General features: G+C 41.7%; 2 protein-coding genes across 3 annotated transcripts; one reads left to right on the top strand and one right to left on the bottom strand.

Moving 5' to 3' along the window:
- Positions 1 to 196: 196 nt before the first annotated feature.
- On the bottom strand, positions 197 to 8,869 carry irf7 (interferon regulatory factor 7). 2 transcript variants are annotated; one of them, XM_020618575.1, is made up of 10 exons: positions 8,687 to 8,869; positions 7,488 to 7,659; positions 7,296 to 7,396; positions 7,074 to 7,125; positions 6,863 to 6,948; positions 3,391 to 3,421; positions 3,102 to 3,286; positions 1,465 to 1,666; positions 1,222 to 1,337; positions 197 to 1,114 (listed from the first exon to the last, which is right to left on the bottom strand). In XM_020618575.1, exons 1-10 carry the CDS (start codon positions 8,852 to 8,854, stop codon positions 926 to 928), a joined length of 1,302 nt encoding a protein of 433 aa, XP_020474231.1. In that variant the 5' UTR covers positions 8,855 to 8,869; the 3' UTR covers positions 197 to 925. The 2 variants fall into 2 exon arrangements, with proteins under 2 accessions (XP_020474231.1, XP_020474232.1); XM_020618576.1 differs by lacking the exons at positions 6,863 to 6,948; positions 7,074 to 7,125; positions 7,296 to 7,396; positions 7,488 to 7,659; positions 8,687 to 8,869 and adding exons at positions 3,633 to 3,684; positions 3,855 to 3,955; positions 4,047 to 4,309 and having other exon boundaries at positions 3,391 to 3,507.
- Positions 8,870 to 12,365: 3,496 nt separating this feature from the next.
- Positions 12,366 to 14,002, top strand: LOC109970776 (achaete-scute homolog 1b-like). Its single transcript, XM_020618578.1, has one exon. The coding sequence runs from the start codon at positions 12,641 to 12,643 to the stop codon at positions 13,250 to 13,252; it is 612 nt and encodes a 203-aa protein (XP_020474234.1). The 5' UTR covers positions 12,366 to 12,640; the 3' UTR covers positions 13,253 to 14,002.
- The last annotated feature ends 3,469 nt before the right edge of the window (positions 14,003 to 17,471 follow it).

Raw genomic sequence — 17,471 nt, 5'->3', positions numbered from 1 at the left:
TAAAAACGAATAAGATCTTTTTCTTTAATTTTTGTGGAATCATGAACAAACCTGAAGCCACAGAACAGTTCTCATGTTCAGAAAGGTACTATAGGGAATTAACATTTCTCAGCATTCATAAACCATACATAGAGACCTGAGATGTCATTCAACGTGAAACGGTTCATATGAAATCCAAACAATGCCACCTGAATTTATTCAGTTTCTTATCTTTATTTAAAAGGGACAGTGTCAGCACTTGATGCACCATACCAAACTTAAGCTCCATCTGTAGTCCATGTCAAGTGAGAACAAAAATAACACAATAAGAGTCCAAAATGATAAAAAAAAAGAACCTCTGAAACACAGAGTAGCACATAAAAAATGCACATTTGTATGAAAAGTGCAAGATGACTAGCAGAGTAAAAAGTATTAAATTTCTGACGTGCAAAATACACTTCTCCACAGACGTACACGTTTTTAGACTGCGGCTGTATGACACAAAACGTAGAACACAGAGTAACGTTATCAAATGTGCATTCTACACACTCGTATGTGATCAGAAAGCAAAATACTATACATGTTAGAATGTATGCAGCATCACTTTAGACATTCAGTTCCTACATACATCCTGTATAGAAGTAATTTGGCATTTACAGTAATCCGATAAAAGTTTCTTCTAAGGCAACATCATTGGTCTTTGAGGTGAATAACTGAACAAATAGTGGAGATGTCCATTTAAGTGAACACGAGTTGGTTAATAAATAATGGAGCAATTATTGTCAATAAAATTCTACAATACCAACGTTAATTACTAATTCTTGCTTGAGTTACTGGAACATTCAACAGCTCAGCAATTTGGCTACTTTGTTTTTAAGAAAAGCTTTCAATACGAGCAGGGCGTGGTGCATCATGTAGTCCCATTAGAGGAAAGAGAGATCAAATTTCAGATATGATGCAAGAAAGGCTCAGCAGCTCGTACCGGCTCTTCAGCTGTTGGCAGGCTAAAGGCGGAGTTAATGAGATCATAGAGGCTGTTGTGTGAGATCTGCAGGCTGATGTTGGCACTGTGAAGAGATGAAGCCCCCTCCATCTGTGCCATCTCATGAAAGTGTCGACAGATCAGAGGAACCACCTACACGAGCAAAAGGGAGATTTTAGGGGACTTATAAACAGCATAACTGAAGGGAGCTGAAGTCAAATACAGAAACGATGCTTAGGAAAAATAGAAAATAGTGTTACCTTAACTATGATAAGTTTCTTCTCCAGAGGTTTTCCATCAGGAAACTTCTCTCCAAAGCACATGTTGATGGTGTACTCGGGAGAGCCGCTGTTATTTTCCTTAAACTGTCTCAGTTCTGAAACAGATGAACCAGTCCCCCACCACCACAAGGTAGTTTTAATCCCATCTTCACATAAAATGCACTAACACTAGTACTAAAATGTTTTGTTCACATAAATGAGCAGTAAGAGATCCACACCTACCATGAACATAGTTCTCAAAGCTAAGGAGCTCCACCATGCTGTTTTGGGGGAGCTTTCTTGGGTCTGGATGAGCCACACTGGGATCACTGGTACTGGCAAACACATGGCATCTGTCCTGCCTCACAGCATAGATACCAGTATTCCGAACCTCCAGGAGCAGACCTCTCTGGATGTTACTGAGGATGCGGTTGGTGTATTCAATCTGGTGTGAAGAAGGGTGCAATTAGAAAAAAAAAAAAGATGTTAAAAAGGTTTTATCACATTAAGGATGCACAGCAGTATACCAAACATCTGTCCTTTTTCAGTGCATTCTAGGAATTATTAAAGGCAGGGTTGGCAATTCTTTTCAGAAGCATTTTTTTGTTATACATCTTGAAATTCTTTTTTCATCCTGATGGCAATGAATACATTAAATGCACTGACAACATAAAGAAACAAATTCGTCATCTCAGGCAGCAGCAGGGCTGAAAAAAGCCTGGCCAATAATTTTACTTGGCACGAGCAAAGCCACTGGATGGCCTACCTGTCTGTCTTACTTACGCACACCAAGAATCTCCCACAAGGCCAGGCAGGCAGGTGTGTTACTGGTCTGTTTTGATAGCTAAAGCTAGCAACCTATGGCAGGGAAAGTACCCACAGAAGCTTCCATTTGCAGTGGCCGCTGTTACAGGCTAGGCCTTCCCCTTAAAAACAAATAGCCTCAGAGATATCAACTGACTTCCTTCGACTCAGTTCTGACTTGGAGTAGGTTAATCTCTCACCAAGCAACATTCAAGAGCAGCTTTTACTTCAGCATTGAGGAAACAATGTTGTTGTGACTTGAATGCACTGTGAGCAGTGTGAGAGTGAGAAGACCACCACATGGAATAGATCCCTTTTACATACAGCTACAGGTGTATGTAAAATACCAACAGTCGTCTGCTCTGAGTGTATAGGTAGAATTGTAATGCAGTAAACTGCACATCAAAGGCCAAGTGCAGTGTTCATGTTACTAAGACCAGATAAAGCCTGTGTTGTGAGCCGAGTTCGCTGGCCTCCCTCTTCACATCTCCCCACCGGAAAAGCCCAGATTTCTAAGGCTAGTTACCGGCTACAAGCCAGGGCTAAAGCAGCTTAGCCATGAACCAGGGGTCCCCAACTATGGTTCGGGGCTCCAGATCTGGGCAGGTAATGTTGTATTCAACAACGTTACAACTAAAAAGAAGTTGGATGCTGCAAGAAGTAAAACCAGAATTAACATTGGTGTGGCTTTTGAACAACAGAGAGATAGGGCAGAAAAGTGATGCCATGGTGGCCGTTTTTCTGCTGGACAGGTAATTATCAGTTCTGTTTTGTTTGGGGGGCATTTGTTATTTTCCTGAAATCAGTAAGTAGTAGTTAGGCAGTGCACATTGTGTTTTGAAGGAGTGGCCTTGGAGAGAAATCAAAAGGGTGGGATTTCTTGTCTACTTTCCAGATCGAGTTTCCCCCTGAAATATTTTACAGCCCTCTTTTAAATGAACATGTCACATGGTGATGAGAGCATTTAGTAAAATTAAACATATAAAGATACCTGTGGAGTTTCCTTGTCAAAGCACACTGGTGATGTTATGAAGTAGGTTATGGAGAATTTTTCTTTGAATGATATAACAGTGTACCTGTTTGTGGTCCAGCAGGTCATCAGTGGAGGGGAAACAGAGACAATGGGCATTGAGCTCAGGTGCTTCGTGTTGGTAGTGGAGCTGAAGACGGGTAGTGCTGGAGATGTTCACTGTCATCTTTAGCATTTCTCTTTTCCTGTAGTGTATGGAGATCTCCAGGTCATATATGCTTAGCGGAGTTACTGTAAACGCAAACAATCGGAAAACATGCATTGAGGATCATAATTTTTTCTTATAGTATAGCGTTGCATTTTACTATAAGTTGGGTTTATTTGACTGAACGTACCCTCATAATAAGACGGCTGATGTGGTAAAACCTGTGGGTGGTTCTCGGCTGCAGCAGGATAGCTTCCTAGGAGTGCTGGATTGGGCTGGTTATACTCCCCTGCCCACAGTTGCTCCTCTGATGATAAAAATCAGATTAAACTCTGTTTAAGCTTCATTGTAAACCATGTAAAGAAATTAACCAGTGGAGAGCAAGTTATTAGCTCATGAATTATTTGTTTCAATTTGCATAAGACGCTGTACCTGTTCCATGGTTGTCAAGATCCAAGGCCATGAAGTTGTTAAGGAGATTGATCTGTTTGGACAGAAAACTGAGGCATTTAATTAAAGCATTTAAGTACTGAAAGGCAGCAAACAGCATGATGTAAATCTAGAAAACAATACAAAGCAAAATACCAGAAGTAATATGGCAGTAGTAGTACTAAACCAGAGAGAAGTGAAAGTAGACTCTAAGCAATACTACACCTCATTTCCTGAGGGGAAGTACTCTGTAGGAGAGCTGTAGATATCTGGAATCATGTCCAAATCGTCCTGGGGGTCTTGTGTTGGCAGACTTGGATGATTCTCTGCAGAAAAAAATAAATAAACAGACTTGCATAAATTTGCACTTAAAACTGTTCCATGTGTCAAGGCTTGGATTAAATGGCGTGGTCTTACGCTCAGTGTTGATAATCTCATAGATTTTATGAGGGTCGTCATTATTCTTAGAATTATCCTTTATCATCTTAAAGCGCTCTGAGAGGTTGTTGAGGGCACAGCGGAAGTTGGTTTTCCACCGGGCCTTGTCATTAGGGAACTCGTTGATTTTACCACTTGCTACTGCCCATGCCTGTGAACCAGACAGAGAAGTAAGATGAGTGACTGTATTAGCCAGAGGTAATACATAAATCATTTAGGTACTTCTACTATGCTTGACATTTTGTGAGACTAAATGTCTACTTCTCTACATGTCAGAAATACTGTACTTTGTACTCCACTACATACAGTGGGTACGGAAAGTATTCAGACCCCCTTAAATTTTTCACTCTTTGTTATATTGCAGCCATATGCTAAAATCATTTAAGTTCATTTTTTTCCTCATTAATGTACACACAGCACCCCATATTGACAGAAAAACACAGAATTTTTGACATTTTTGCAGATTTATTACAAAAGAAAAACTGAAATATCACATGGTCATAAGTATTCAGACCCTTTGCTCAGTATTTAGTATATTTAACTTAGGTGCTGTCCATTTCTTCTGATCATCCCTGAGATGGTTCTACACCTTCATTTGAGTCCAGCTGTGTTTGATTATACTGATTGGACGTGATTAGGAAAGCCACACACCTGTCTAAGACCCTACAGCTCACAGTGCATGTCAGAGCAAATGAGAATCATGAGGTCAAAGGAACTGCCTGAAGAGCTCAGAGACAGAATTGTGGCAAGGCACAGATCTGGCCAAGGTTACAAAAAAAAATTTCTGCTGCACTTAAGGTTCCTAAGAGCACAGTGGCCTCCATAATCCTTAAATGGAAGACGTTTGGGACGACCAGAACCCTTCCTAGAGCTGGCCATCCGGCCAAACTGAGCTATCGGGGGAGAAGAGCCTCGGTGAGAGAGGTACAGAAGAACCCAAAGATGACTGTGGCTGAGCTCCAGAGATGCAGTCGGGAGATGGGAGAAAGTTGTAGAAAGCCACCCATCACTGCAGCCCTCCCCCAGTCGAGGCTTTATGGCAGAGTGGCCAGACGGAAGCCTCTCCTCAGTGCAAGACACATGAAAGCCCGCATGGAGTTTGCTAAAAAACACCTGAAGGACTCCAAGATGGTGAGAAATAAGATTCTCTGGTCTGATGAGACCAAGATAGAACTTTTTGGCCTTAATTCTAAGCGGTATGTGTGGAGAAAACCAGGCACTGCTCATCACCTGTCCAATACAGTCCCAACAGTGAAGCATGGTGGTGGCAGCATCATGCTATGGGGGTGTTTTTCAGCTGCAGGGACAGGACGACTGGTTGCAATCGAGGGAAGGATGAATGCGGCCAAGTACGCAAACACAGCCGCCGACATCATTGTGACGTCTCCTCCTCCGTCGGAGTTACGAGGTTCTCGGTGGCGTTTCCGACGAATAGGTGCGTTTGATTCACGGACAAGCAGCACGTTGCCTCCTCAAACGGAGCATGAAATCCACGCCCGGGCTGCTCACGGTGGATGATTTAAAGGCACCATCTGCAGACAGAATGGGGAGGTGTTTTGTTCTTTCGGGAAAGTGGATTTTCTCCTCTCAGGAGAGAAAGTGAAAGTCATTTTGCCGACTGTTTTTTTTCCCCCTTACTTGCATCATCAAGCCTTCTCCATTTCATCATCCAGCCCAACATGTTGTCACCCATTAATACCTGGAGTCATTATATTGTGCCTCTAGCCATGATTCTAACTCACTGGCTGCTCCTTTCAAGGCAAATCCACTGGAATCTTAGGCTATACTTCCCGTGTTTGGTTTGTCTTAACATGTGAAATTCTTAGGCGAGTGTAGTCGAAACTGTGCTTCTGTTGTTAAACATTGGTTGAACCATGCTGTGTATTATTGGAACACGAACATAGAGGTTATTTGAACTTATACAATATGATGTGATGCCACAGTATTTTCATGCAGAAATAGCCCGCATACTGTATTGATCAATTTTAAGGGCCATCTAATTTTTTTTGTTTCAATTCAGATGACAACTGGGTGAGTCGAAGTGGCTCATACCTGATGAACTTTTACAAAGAGGCATTTCACACTAAAATAGCATCCCCGGAAAACACCCAGTTCCTGTGAACCTAGGCTCAAGGCTCCACCTGTCAATGTGCCATAGTTTGTAATAGATGTGCGGTGTATTTAAAGGTTTTGTGGGACTTTCAGAGTCACAATTCTGCAGGTGTGGACTTGTGTCATGTGTCTGAATAAGAAAGAATATTTATAGACAGTGGGTGAGAGTGCAGTGGGGATGCTCTCATCTGCATAGGGCTGGGTATCATTCCAAAACTTTTGGTACCGGCACCGATATGGATACCTTGGTTTCGATACCGGTTCCTTAAACGATAGTCTTTTCCATACCAAGTTAATTTATAAAATCAATTTTAATAATAAATAAATAAAATTACACATTTTGGTATACAGCTCATTAATTCCATGGCGTTTTGTGCACTCAAAGCAGTGTCATAACATAAAAAGTAAGCTTAAGTTTTTTTTTAACATTAATATCAAGAAATAAAAATGTAGAAAATCATTTGATGCCATAAAAGTGTCAAAGTTCAATACCCAGCACTACGTCTGCATGACATAGATTTTAGCATATTTTACTAAAAACCACTACTTTGCTCCGGACAAGGCATGACTTCCTTTTCCCACTTTTCTAGCATTTTAGAACTTCACAGCATGACAAATCTCATTTGGGAATTAGTTTCTTCTCTTCTTCTGGGGCCTTATCTGACCATTTACTGATATAAAACCTGTGGGTGGTTCTCGGCTGCAGCAGGATAGCTTCCTAGGAGTGCTGGATTGGGCTGGTTATACTCCCCTGCCCACAGTTGCTCCTCTGATGATAAAAATCAGATTAAACTCTGTTTAAGCTTCATTGTAAACCATGTAAAGAAATTAACCAGTGGAGAGCAAGTTATTAGCTCATGAATTATTTGTTTCAATTTGCATAAGACGCTGTACCTGTTCCATGGTTGTCAAGATCCAAGGCCATGAAGTTGTTAAGGAGATTGATCTGTTTGGACAGAAAACTGAGGCATTTAATTAAAGCATTTAAGTACTGAAAGGCAGCAAACAGCATGATGTAAATCTAGAAAACAATACAAAGCAAAATACCAGAAGTAATATGGCAGTAGTAGTACTAAACCAGAGAGAAGTGAAAGTAGACTCTAAGCAATACTACACCTCATTTCCTGAGGGGAAGTACTCTGTAGGAGAGCTGTAGATATCTGGAATCATGTCCAAATCGTCCTGGGGGTCTTGTGTTGGCAGACTTGGATGATTCTCTGCAGAAAAAAATAAATAAACAGACTTGCATAAATTTGCACTTAAAACTGTTCCATGTGTCAAGGCTTGGATTAAATGGCGTGGTCTTACGCTCAGTGTTGATAATCTCATAGATTTTATGAGGGTCGTCATTATTCTTAGAATTATCCTTTATCATCTTAAAGCGCTCTGAGAGGTTGTTGAGGGCACAGCGGAAGTTGGTTTTCCACCGGGCCTTGTCATTAGGGAACTCGTTGATTTTACCACTTGCTACTGCCCATGCCTGTGAACCAGACAGAGAAGTAAGATGAGTGACTGTATTAGCCAGAGGTAATACATAAATCATTTAGGTACTTCTACTATGCTTGACATTTTGTGAGACTAAATGTCTACTTCTCTACATGTCAGAAATACTGTACTTTGTACTCCACTACATATATATATATATGTAATAGATGATATTACTAGTTATCTTGCAGTTCAGGATTTTACACACATTGTCTGCTTCAGCTTCATCTGGATCAGCTACAACAAGACACTGCTTATTTTTATTGTTTACATACAGCTTACCTCCAAACAAATGAGGTTGCCCTACCCTGTAAGAAGACATTGTACTGGATGTCAGAATCACTGAATGGCCTTTCCTTACAGGGACTGACACTGGTTTATAATTTCACCTATTTGACAAATACAAACTATGATGTTGCATCACAAAAGTAATATGAGTTTTTTTCCAAATGACATGTTCAAACAAAATGACTAAGGGGCCATTCTTCATTATACTAATATATTATACTCAGATTCATAAAACAAAATACACTATCAAGTTACTCAGCAGCACTTCAGTTTATAAGTATATAAAGTTAACATTAGCTCTGCCTTTAGTATTAAATGGGATGGACACAATAATGAATCAGTTAAAATACAGTATGTTATACATTAATGTGAAATACGTCATTCTATGTAAGTAATTTTATTTTATGTTGATGCTAATACCTTTGTGCTTTGGTATGCAGGACATGTACTTATAACTTATACTTTTACACTGTGACATTGCTGCTTTTACTCGAGTAAACTCTTAATACTTATTCCACCACTGACTGCGGTCACCTGTGTCACTGTCACTTTTACAGAGACTCCCACAAGAAGTGTTTGTGACACAATACTTAAAGGTTTTACCTCAAGCTATTGTAAATTCAAAGACATTACTGCAGTTTTGTCCAACAAAGTCCACAATATGTTATATAATCGTGCTGCCAGATAACACAAGAACTGCAAATGGTGAGTTCAACACAGGTTAGTAACCATACCCGGAATATTTTATTGTCCTCGTCGTTGCAGTCCTTCCGGGAGTTGTGCTTCCAAGGCACTCTGAACTTGTTTTGGCCCACATAGGAAAGACCTGCGTACTGGCCCGTCTCCACCTGCTCTATGAGCCAGCTGGCAAACTGAGGCTTTGGGGGGCTGACAGGAGACATAACACATCAAACATATCTCACAAGTATTTCGGCATAAATTAGAAACACACACACACACGGGATCAGCTTGTACAGCACTGAGGTTTTGTTTTGCACATATCCAGAGAGAGAGAGAGAGAGAATACGCATGCAACACCGTGTTAATCCTCAACATAACTTGGACAAACAAGAGTCATCAACACCTACATTACACAAACACAGCTGATTAAGTCTATACACACCAGGTCGGAACTACTTCACCATATATGTGATCAACTGAAACATTTAAGGGGGTCTGAATACTTTCCATACCCACTGTATATATAATAGATGATATTACTAGTTACTAGTTGCCTTTCCTTTCCTTACAGGGACTGACACTGGTTTAAAATTGGACCTACTTGACAAATACAAGCTATGATGTTGCATCACAACACATATTTTGATTTCATGACAATGTAAAATGTCAGGTACTTTGTGCTGCATTAATGTGCGTGGTGAAAGTCTATAAGCCTGTTTGACTTTACACGTATCTTGGAGACAAGTGTTTTCTGTGGTCAAACCATGTCCTACATTAGTGATGACCCAAGGCATCATAATGTGTATACTCTTTTAAAAAATGCCTCTCACACACATGCCCAGCTTAGCATATGTGTCAGGAATAGAGAAGTGATACATGTTCTATTGCAGAGCTTCCCTTTTACACACACATTGGAAGTACTGCTTAGATATACATATTGGACTTCCCCTGTAGAACGCGCAGGCTTCATAGCTGTGACTGAGGAGGGATGCAGTCTGGTTACTGAAAGACCGCATAAAAGGTTCACATCCTATTTCACAATTTTATTCACAGTACAAATGCAATATTAGTAATAAGTTTGTGTGTAAAGCCAAATAGTACAATAGAATTTAATGGCAGAACATGGCCATTCATATGTGACACAGAAAACTAAACTGTTTTGCTTTGAAAACAGGTTCTAATCTCCTAGTGTGACGTCACAGTGGCCTGTAAAATGAACCTGAGTGGGACAAAAGGGACTCTGATTGCCAATGTAAACACACCTATTAAAATAATACCCTGGAGGACAAGCCTATAGTGATTAGCCACAGTTAAAGTTTAACATGTTTGCTTTTGAGAGGTGATTGCTAGCTACATTTTCCTTCATCGTTCACATCTCTCTCCTTATCTCTCTGTCTGTCCTGGACACCCACACACTTACTCATCCTTCTCTCATTCTCACCCTTGTATGTGTCACATGAGGCTTTGCTGAGTTGTGACATGAATTAGAAAGCTTCTTTAAAAAAGTGGTGGGTGTTGTGAGTTTCAGTGTTTCCATGAGCCTGGATCTCATAAACAGCCACACCTTTACCTGTGTATGTTTCAGACTTGTCAGGTTTCACCTTATTTATGACTGAGAGATAAATACTATTTGTTTATCTGAGATGTGATCATTTTAGTCATAAAAATGTTATGTAATATCAAAGTCTATTGCATTAAATACATAGTTCCAACTAATTCAATCCACCATTGCCTTGTAAGTTTTATTGTACGAAGTTTCTGAGATAAGTGAAACTTGCTTGATTTTCCATTTATTTTAGCGCTTACAAGTGTTTGTTCACACTGTTCCAGATTTGCATAACCAACCACAGAGTGGCTGGTTAAACAAAATTTCCTAACCTATACAGCTAATCTCTGTACTTGTTGCGACACTGAGAGCTTTATCTATTGCTGGCTCAGCTATGGGTCCGGCTGTGTTTTCACACAGCGCCATCTGCTGTTGAGAGGAGCAGATAGACGTAGGAATGAAAGCGGAAACCAGGAAGATGAAAGTGGGGATTTCCATTCAACGCACTGCCATTCAGAGAGGTACTCTGACATACTCTGGTGTACAGGCCATCAAAAATGGGAATGATTGCATAAGCTTGCTAAGTTTGTCTCAAACAACCAGAAAAGGAGGCAAGTTGTATTAATAAATGTATTAATATTGTATTGTATTGTATTTGTGGATGTTGAGGTATGAATTCTATTGTATTATACTGACAAGTGTTTCTAATATTTTGTCCACCCTATTTACATCAACATGAATAGGCTAAATAATCTGTATGATGCAGTTCAGTTCAACAGCAGCCTCCAAAATAACCATAGAGTTGAATCAGCACCTCATGAAGAGGGTTTTATTACAGAGCTGTTGGATTAGACTGCAGGAGGTTTTGCTTGGGGTACCCAATCAATCTGCCAGCTGTGTGTATACTACCTTTTTTTTTTTTTTTATCTATGTTGGTACATTAACTTATTATGTGGACATATGGGCAGGTCACATTTACAAAGGCAGCTTAATTTAAAACACAGAGTTAGTTGCTTTACATAGGTAAAGAAAGCAAAGACAATATTAAAACAAGCAATAAAGGCCAGAATAAAACCAATTAAGATAAAGATAAAGGCTTGTTAACATAAAGATTTATTCATTCATATGTTTGCCCATATACCATCCTATTGTAAGTGTTATGCATATACAATACAAGCCCACGTGTATCATAGATAGAGACTGGTGTAAGTATTTTAATATAGGCTATAATCTGGGGTTTTTGCCACCAGAGGGCGCACATTTCCCGTCTCTAGTATATGGCCATCGGCCGTCAGCCTTTCAACGCGCTCACTGCCAGGCTTTGCTGGTAAGGGGAGTTTTCCATAAACAAAGCGTAGTTCGAAGGTGTTTTTGACAAAACGGAATACATGTAAACTACAAAGTGCAAACCGTGTTTGCACTAATGCAAAATGAGAAGATTGCGATACTGTGTTTAACTGTCCAGTCAGATGTGGTGCTGAAATGCTGCATTCGTGCATCTGCACTTTGAGTTGGGTTTGGCTTTCAGAGTTTGGTCCCCAGGAGCGTGAAACGAATAGAAATGTAAAACACTAGAGACGATTAGTACTCCGATAGGACACAAAACGCTATAGTCTACATGACTGAACAAGACCTTCATTGGATAACAGCGAGTACCGAGTGGATCTGCGGCCACACAGTTGTAATATGCTCTTTCGGACGCCACCCTGTCATAAAGATGATGTTTACTCTTACATTAATAGCGAGCCTAAGCGAACTTTATAATTGCCAATTACTGTGCTCAGAGACACGCTTGGGATTTAGTTAACTCTTTAAAGCTGTAGCCTGGATACAGGAGAGAGCGTCCTTGGTATTTGTGGAGGAGAAGGACGGCTGAGGGGGGTGAGACTGATAATTTGAAGACTTGCCCGGGGTACATTGTCAAATTCAAAAGGCATTTCAAAGAACGAAACCATTCACTTTTTCATTCTCTCTTTTTCTGTCTTTTCCCCCCTAATTTCTTTCTTTTCGCACGGTTGCAGGCCGTTTGAATTGACCAATGGGCCTTCAAGTTAGAGACATTGGAATGTAAATGAGCTCAGCGCGTGCTCCCGGCGCAGTGAAAGCTCGGGATTGTTTATTGAGCTCCCGGAGCCACGCGCCTGGCGGAGTCGGTGTGCAGAAGAATCACACAGCGGGGGCGGGGCCTCGCGACGAAGCGTGCGTCTCCAAAAAGGGGTGGGTGGGGTGTGTGTCGGGACGCGTGTTGAAAAAGAGGAGTGCTGCCAAAGTTTGGGTCAGATCGGCTCGTGGAGTGAGCAGTCAAGAGAGACTTGGACTAGAGTTAGCCACACGGTCCCCACGCGAAGGACACGAGAGCTGTACACTGCCAACCCTTTCCGTTCTTCCTCCTCTTCCTGTCCCAGCGTTTGAGGCTGCAGTCGCCCTCTCCATCCATCATTTCACAGGAACTATCAGCAAGATGGAAACTACAACCATCACCAACACGCAGACTGCATTCACCTTTGGACTTACTGAAAGACGCGCCAGCATAACCCTGAGCGCCCCGGCCCAGGACTGCACAGTCCCCGCAATGCACGCCAGCACCGGCGCTGTCGGCTACCAAAGCAAAACCAAGGTGCTGAAGAGACAGCGCTCCAACTCTCCGGAGCTTCTGCGCTGCAAGCGGCGCCTGAGCTTCAACGGCCTCGGCTACTCCATTCCTCAGCAGCAGCCCGTCGCCGTGGCTCGACGGAACGAAAGAGAGAGGAACCGGGTCAAACAGGTCAACATGGGTTTCCAGACGCTGCGTCAGCATGTCCCCAGCGGCGCCGCCAACAAGAAGATGAGCAAAGTGGAGACCCTGAGATCTGCGGTGGAGTACATCAGGGCTTTACAGCAGCTTCTGGACGAACATGATGCTGTGTCAGCAGCTTTCCAGTGCGGGCTGCCATCCCCGACACTTTCCAACAGCTACTCCGCCGATCCGGAGTCGCCTCACTCCACCTACTCATCAGATGAAGGCAGCTATGAGCCTCTCAGCTCTGAGGAACAGGAGCTGTTGGACTTTACAACCTGGTTCGACAGGTACTGAGGCTGACAGCATCAAACCCACGCAGCAGCGTTTGTGCTTAAAATGCTGACAGACTTGATCAAGGCATCAGATCAGTCTCTCCCTCTGTGGTTGGAAGTGATCTGTTGCCTCCCTCCCTCAACCGGGCTGCTTCTCCAGAAGCAAAGCAATAGTGAGAAAGAGAGAGAGAGTGTGTGTGTTAGAGAGGGAGCTACTTGTTGCATAGAGCATAAATAGTCAACCCGAAGTCCCCACAAGAAGGAGGAAGTTGGGCCCGGTGTCAGGCTCACGCGTGGAAGTAAAGAACTGTTGATGTATGTTTGAATAAGTGCAATTAATACGCGACACAGCAGCAGGCTCTGCATGGACGGTGCTTGGACTTGCACTTGTTGGATGAGCGTTTCATCAGAGCAGGACTTCCTTCCTCAGCTGCCACGTCTGTTGGAAGAGCCAACAAAGATAATGCGTCAACAGACTTTCTCGTGATGTACATTTTGCCCCTTTCATAACAAAACTGTATCACTGTTTTAACATGAAGACATATTTTTGTACTTTGAGTCAGACAAACAATGTTCTTGAACAACATAAACTGCCACATTTCCTGACTGTTTTCACAACAGGTTGTCAGTGGAACAGTGTGAGTTGTGTGACTGGACAGCAATATCAAGACTTCTACCTGTGACAGATTGTAGTTGTGTTTTTTAATAGGTGGTAAGGAGACCTTTATTAATGTATGCACTTGTTCTCCACTTCCCGTAGCCTAAAATGTAAATATTCGATTTTAACAGATATATTTTGTGTAAAACAAGTTTTATAAATAAAGATGATTCTATTTATATTATATGCTTTTGCAGTGGTTTGGTTCTTCAGGTGATATTGCATACATTTATACTCAGACATGTGTGTTAAAGAGGGGTGTGTGTTAGTGGCGGCGGTAATTGAGCAAACTAGGGAGCTTCTCATCCATTCAAAGCCCCTGCATGACCTTTTCCCGACTTGGTTGGGCACACGGGGGAAAATTACGCAGCTGGGTGAACACTCAATAACCATTATAGACGTGCACCTTCTACAGCGCTTTGTCTGCATTCAGGACGGGGAGATTAATATTACGTTTCATGCATTGCATTGTTTCTTTTGCATACTCTGCCTTTACCCAATAGCCCAGAGGGCCTGGGGCGGGGGGAGGAGGGGTCCAATTCACCCCACTCAAAGGGTATAGACACTTTGAAATACGGCCTGGGGAAAGTCAGGAAGACAATGAGTGGGGTCAAAATTCGTATTACCCGATTGAGATCAATCTAAATAAAACCTGGGGTTGTAGACTCGTTGCATCCCCAACTGTGTTTTTCATGGCGCACACAGCCCAATCAAAAAGCTCATCTCCTGCGAAATGGGGAGCACAACACCCCATTGTGAGCACTATTGTGTGCGCCTTTGCGCCTCATTATGCGAATTATGGAGGATCCTCTATTGTAAATAAACACTGATGCCAAATTCAGTGAGGCAGAGAAGAAATAACGAGTTTAATTTCACCTGGTGCTCTCTGTGGGAGTGGAAAATTGGGAACAAGAGAGGCTGATTGAAGCCACTCTTATAGTCCTAGTGTTTTATAATACATAAAAAAAGAAAACTGAAAGACATTGTATATGAACCAGGATCAAGCCAAATAAAGAAAAGAATACGCGAGATAGTAGCGGGACAAACAGCATAACTTTCACAAGGGGGCCTTTGAATTTCTGTCAAAAGTAACAAACTGGAAGATGTGTGGGAAACGCAGTTTGCACCCGCGTGTGCATAACGTAAATTTACTCTGCATCTCTCTTTCTCTCTCTCTCTCACACACACACACATACACACACACACACACACCCACCCTGCAGCCTGCAGGTGTAAGCCACGTGCCTGTACTCGGTGACAAAGGCTCTGCTGCTCCCACTAGTTAATGGCATGTGCGCTCTGTCGATCAAGGCAGTGACAAAATCAAACAAGTGATAAATGACGCTCTGCTTTATAACGTCCTACGTCACACGGACTCAAAAAGACAATCAGTGTAGGGCGCAAAATACCCCGCTGGTCCATTATCATAGGGGTGAAATGGTGTTTCTGATGTCCTTCAGTGTCAGGCAGAGGCCAGGCCACATGTCCTCCCAGGTCTCATGTCCTCCCAAGATGGATATGCACTTTCCCCCTCAGCCACATAGGGAGGACCAGGGGAGAAATAGATTCATTCATGCCATTTTGTTCATGGGTCATTTTCACTTTGACAATAAGTGCGATGTTAATTTTGGCGTTATCCTGTGCTGAATAATCAGTCTCATGGAGTTCATTTATGCATGCGTTTTCGTGCGCAAAGACATGCGTAAAACATGGGTGAGGGATAAACTGACCAAGAGTTTTGTCTTGTTAAACTCATTTTGCATGTATAGGAGTCCATCCATCTTTTCAGTGCGCAATACTGAACTAGTTTTAGTGTCTACCTTCGTGGTTTGTATGTTTTGAGCCCGTCGGCAAAATCGTTTGCCAGGCAATATTTACACAACAGTCTAACTGCCACTATTTACAAAACTTTTTCTCTCTCACTGCCTTCCACTTTAATCAAAATACTGTAAGCATCTCAGTGTGACTCGTTTAGAATTACAGGCTCAGAATGATCATTTAGCAAAAAAGTTTATTCTAAAAACATTAGCTTTTTCAACATATAAAAACCAGACAAGATATATGATGCCCAACTGCCCAAACATGAGATAACTGACCCAGTGCTGACTGATTGTTTGTTCTTCATTTGTTTTGATGTTTGTTGTTACTGAGTTAACTGATATGAACTGAGAAAAGTGCCTGGATTCAATTTGCTTTCCAGCAATGTTGTTTCTTTCCAAAGGGAAGGAGTAGTAGTTTATCTTGGACAACACAACACAACACATCTGGGTATCAAAGTTGCAGCTGTGATGAGTTCCGTTTTCTGTGGGGATAGGATTTAAAGTGGATTCCAGTCTTCATGCTTGCTCTGTTGTCATTTTTGTCCAAGAAAAAAGACTTATCAGACATGCAGTATATGAATGAAAGGGAGCCACCTGTCACAGTCATCGCAGGCTTCTGATGGTAAACTAACAATAGGTTTTAAGCATATTCTAACTGTATATATTAAGTGAACTTGACTTGAAATCAAAAAAGTTGGTTTTATGAAATCATATTTGAATGTGCTGAGATGAAAGGGGGAGGTGCAATTGCTTGAAGTTATTCTAGCCTATGAAGATGCTAACACTTGGCTTGTCACAGCTCAGAGCCACATCTACCTGTAGAGCAACAGGTGCATCAGAAACCAGAGACTATCTGTCACTGGACTTACAATATGGGGAAACCCCATTCTGCCTCATTATGCATGACTTTATTCTATAATAATCAAACTTGTTTATATCTCAGATTCTTTAATAATTCACAATTACTGCAAATTAAATACATATTCAAGATCTTTTTACTATGCTTAAGAGAAACAACATGAGTACTTTATGTTTTCCACAGAAGTAAACTTCAGTGAAACCACTGACATTATTTTCACAGGTTTTCTACTGATTCAGACAAACTACACAACGCACAAAGCCATAACTGTTCTGTGAAATGCTGCTCAGCTCCATAACCAGAGAGGTGAAAATACAATAAATACAGCTGAATAAAGGAGGGATAGCAAGAGACAGAGCAGTGATGTAGCTGGATGAAGAGATGGTGACCAACCTTGGGTGATGCTTGCAGAGGAGTTCATGTTTAAGCAGAGTCACAGGCATGTTTACATTTATTATAGGAATCATGCTGAACTGCTTTGGAGCAGACTCACGTATATATACAGGGCTGTGCAGCTGGTTCACACTTCACACCCAAATCTGTTGACCTTTTGGCTGTTGATTGAGTAAGGTCGTGCTTAGTGCAAGTACTATTGAAACAATAGTGTTTGCAGTAATCACTGCTGCCACTACTCTTTGTTTGGTCTGATAGAACTTTTGGTCAGTACAGTATTTAACTAGTGTGGATGCTAACATCTGCTGTAAGCTGAAGGTTCCTGGAAATTTGGTTCTTGGATTCAAATTCAGACTTCAGTGTTACAATTTCCCATTCCAGAGTGGGAGATGTGCATGTACTTCAGAGGGTTGTCCATTGCACTGAATATGATGACCTACTGTTACTGAGTCTTCATATATGAATTTAAGGAATGAATTTGTAGCTCAGTCCTTCTTTGTGCCAAAATGGG

Source organism: Monopterus albus, unplaced genomic scaffold (genome assembly GCF_001952655.1).
Source record: "Monopterus albus unplaced genomic scaffold, M_albus_1.0 scaffold207.1, whole genome shotgun sequence".
Lineage (NCBI taxonomy): Eukaryota > Metazoa > Chordata > Actinopteri > Synbranchiformes > Synbranchidae > Monopterus > Monopterus albus.
Note: the sequence above shows the minus strand (reverse complement) of the source record. Positions and strands in the feature narration are given on the sequence as shown.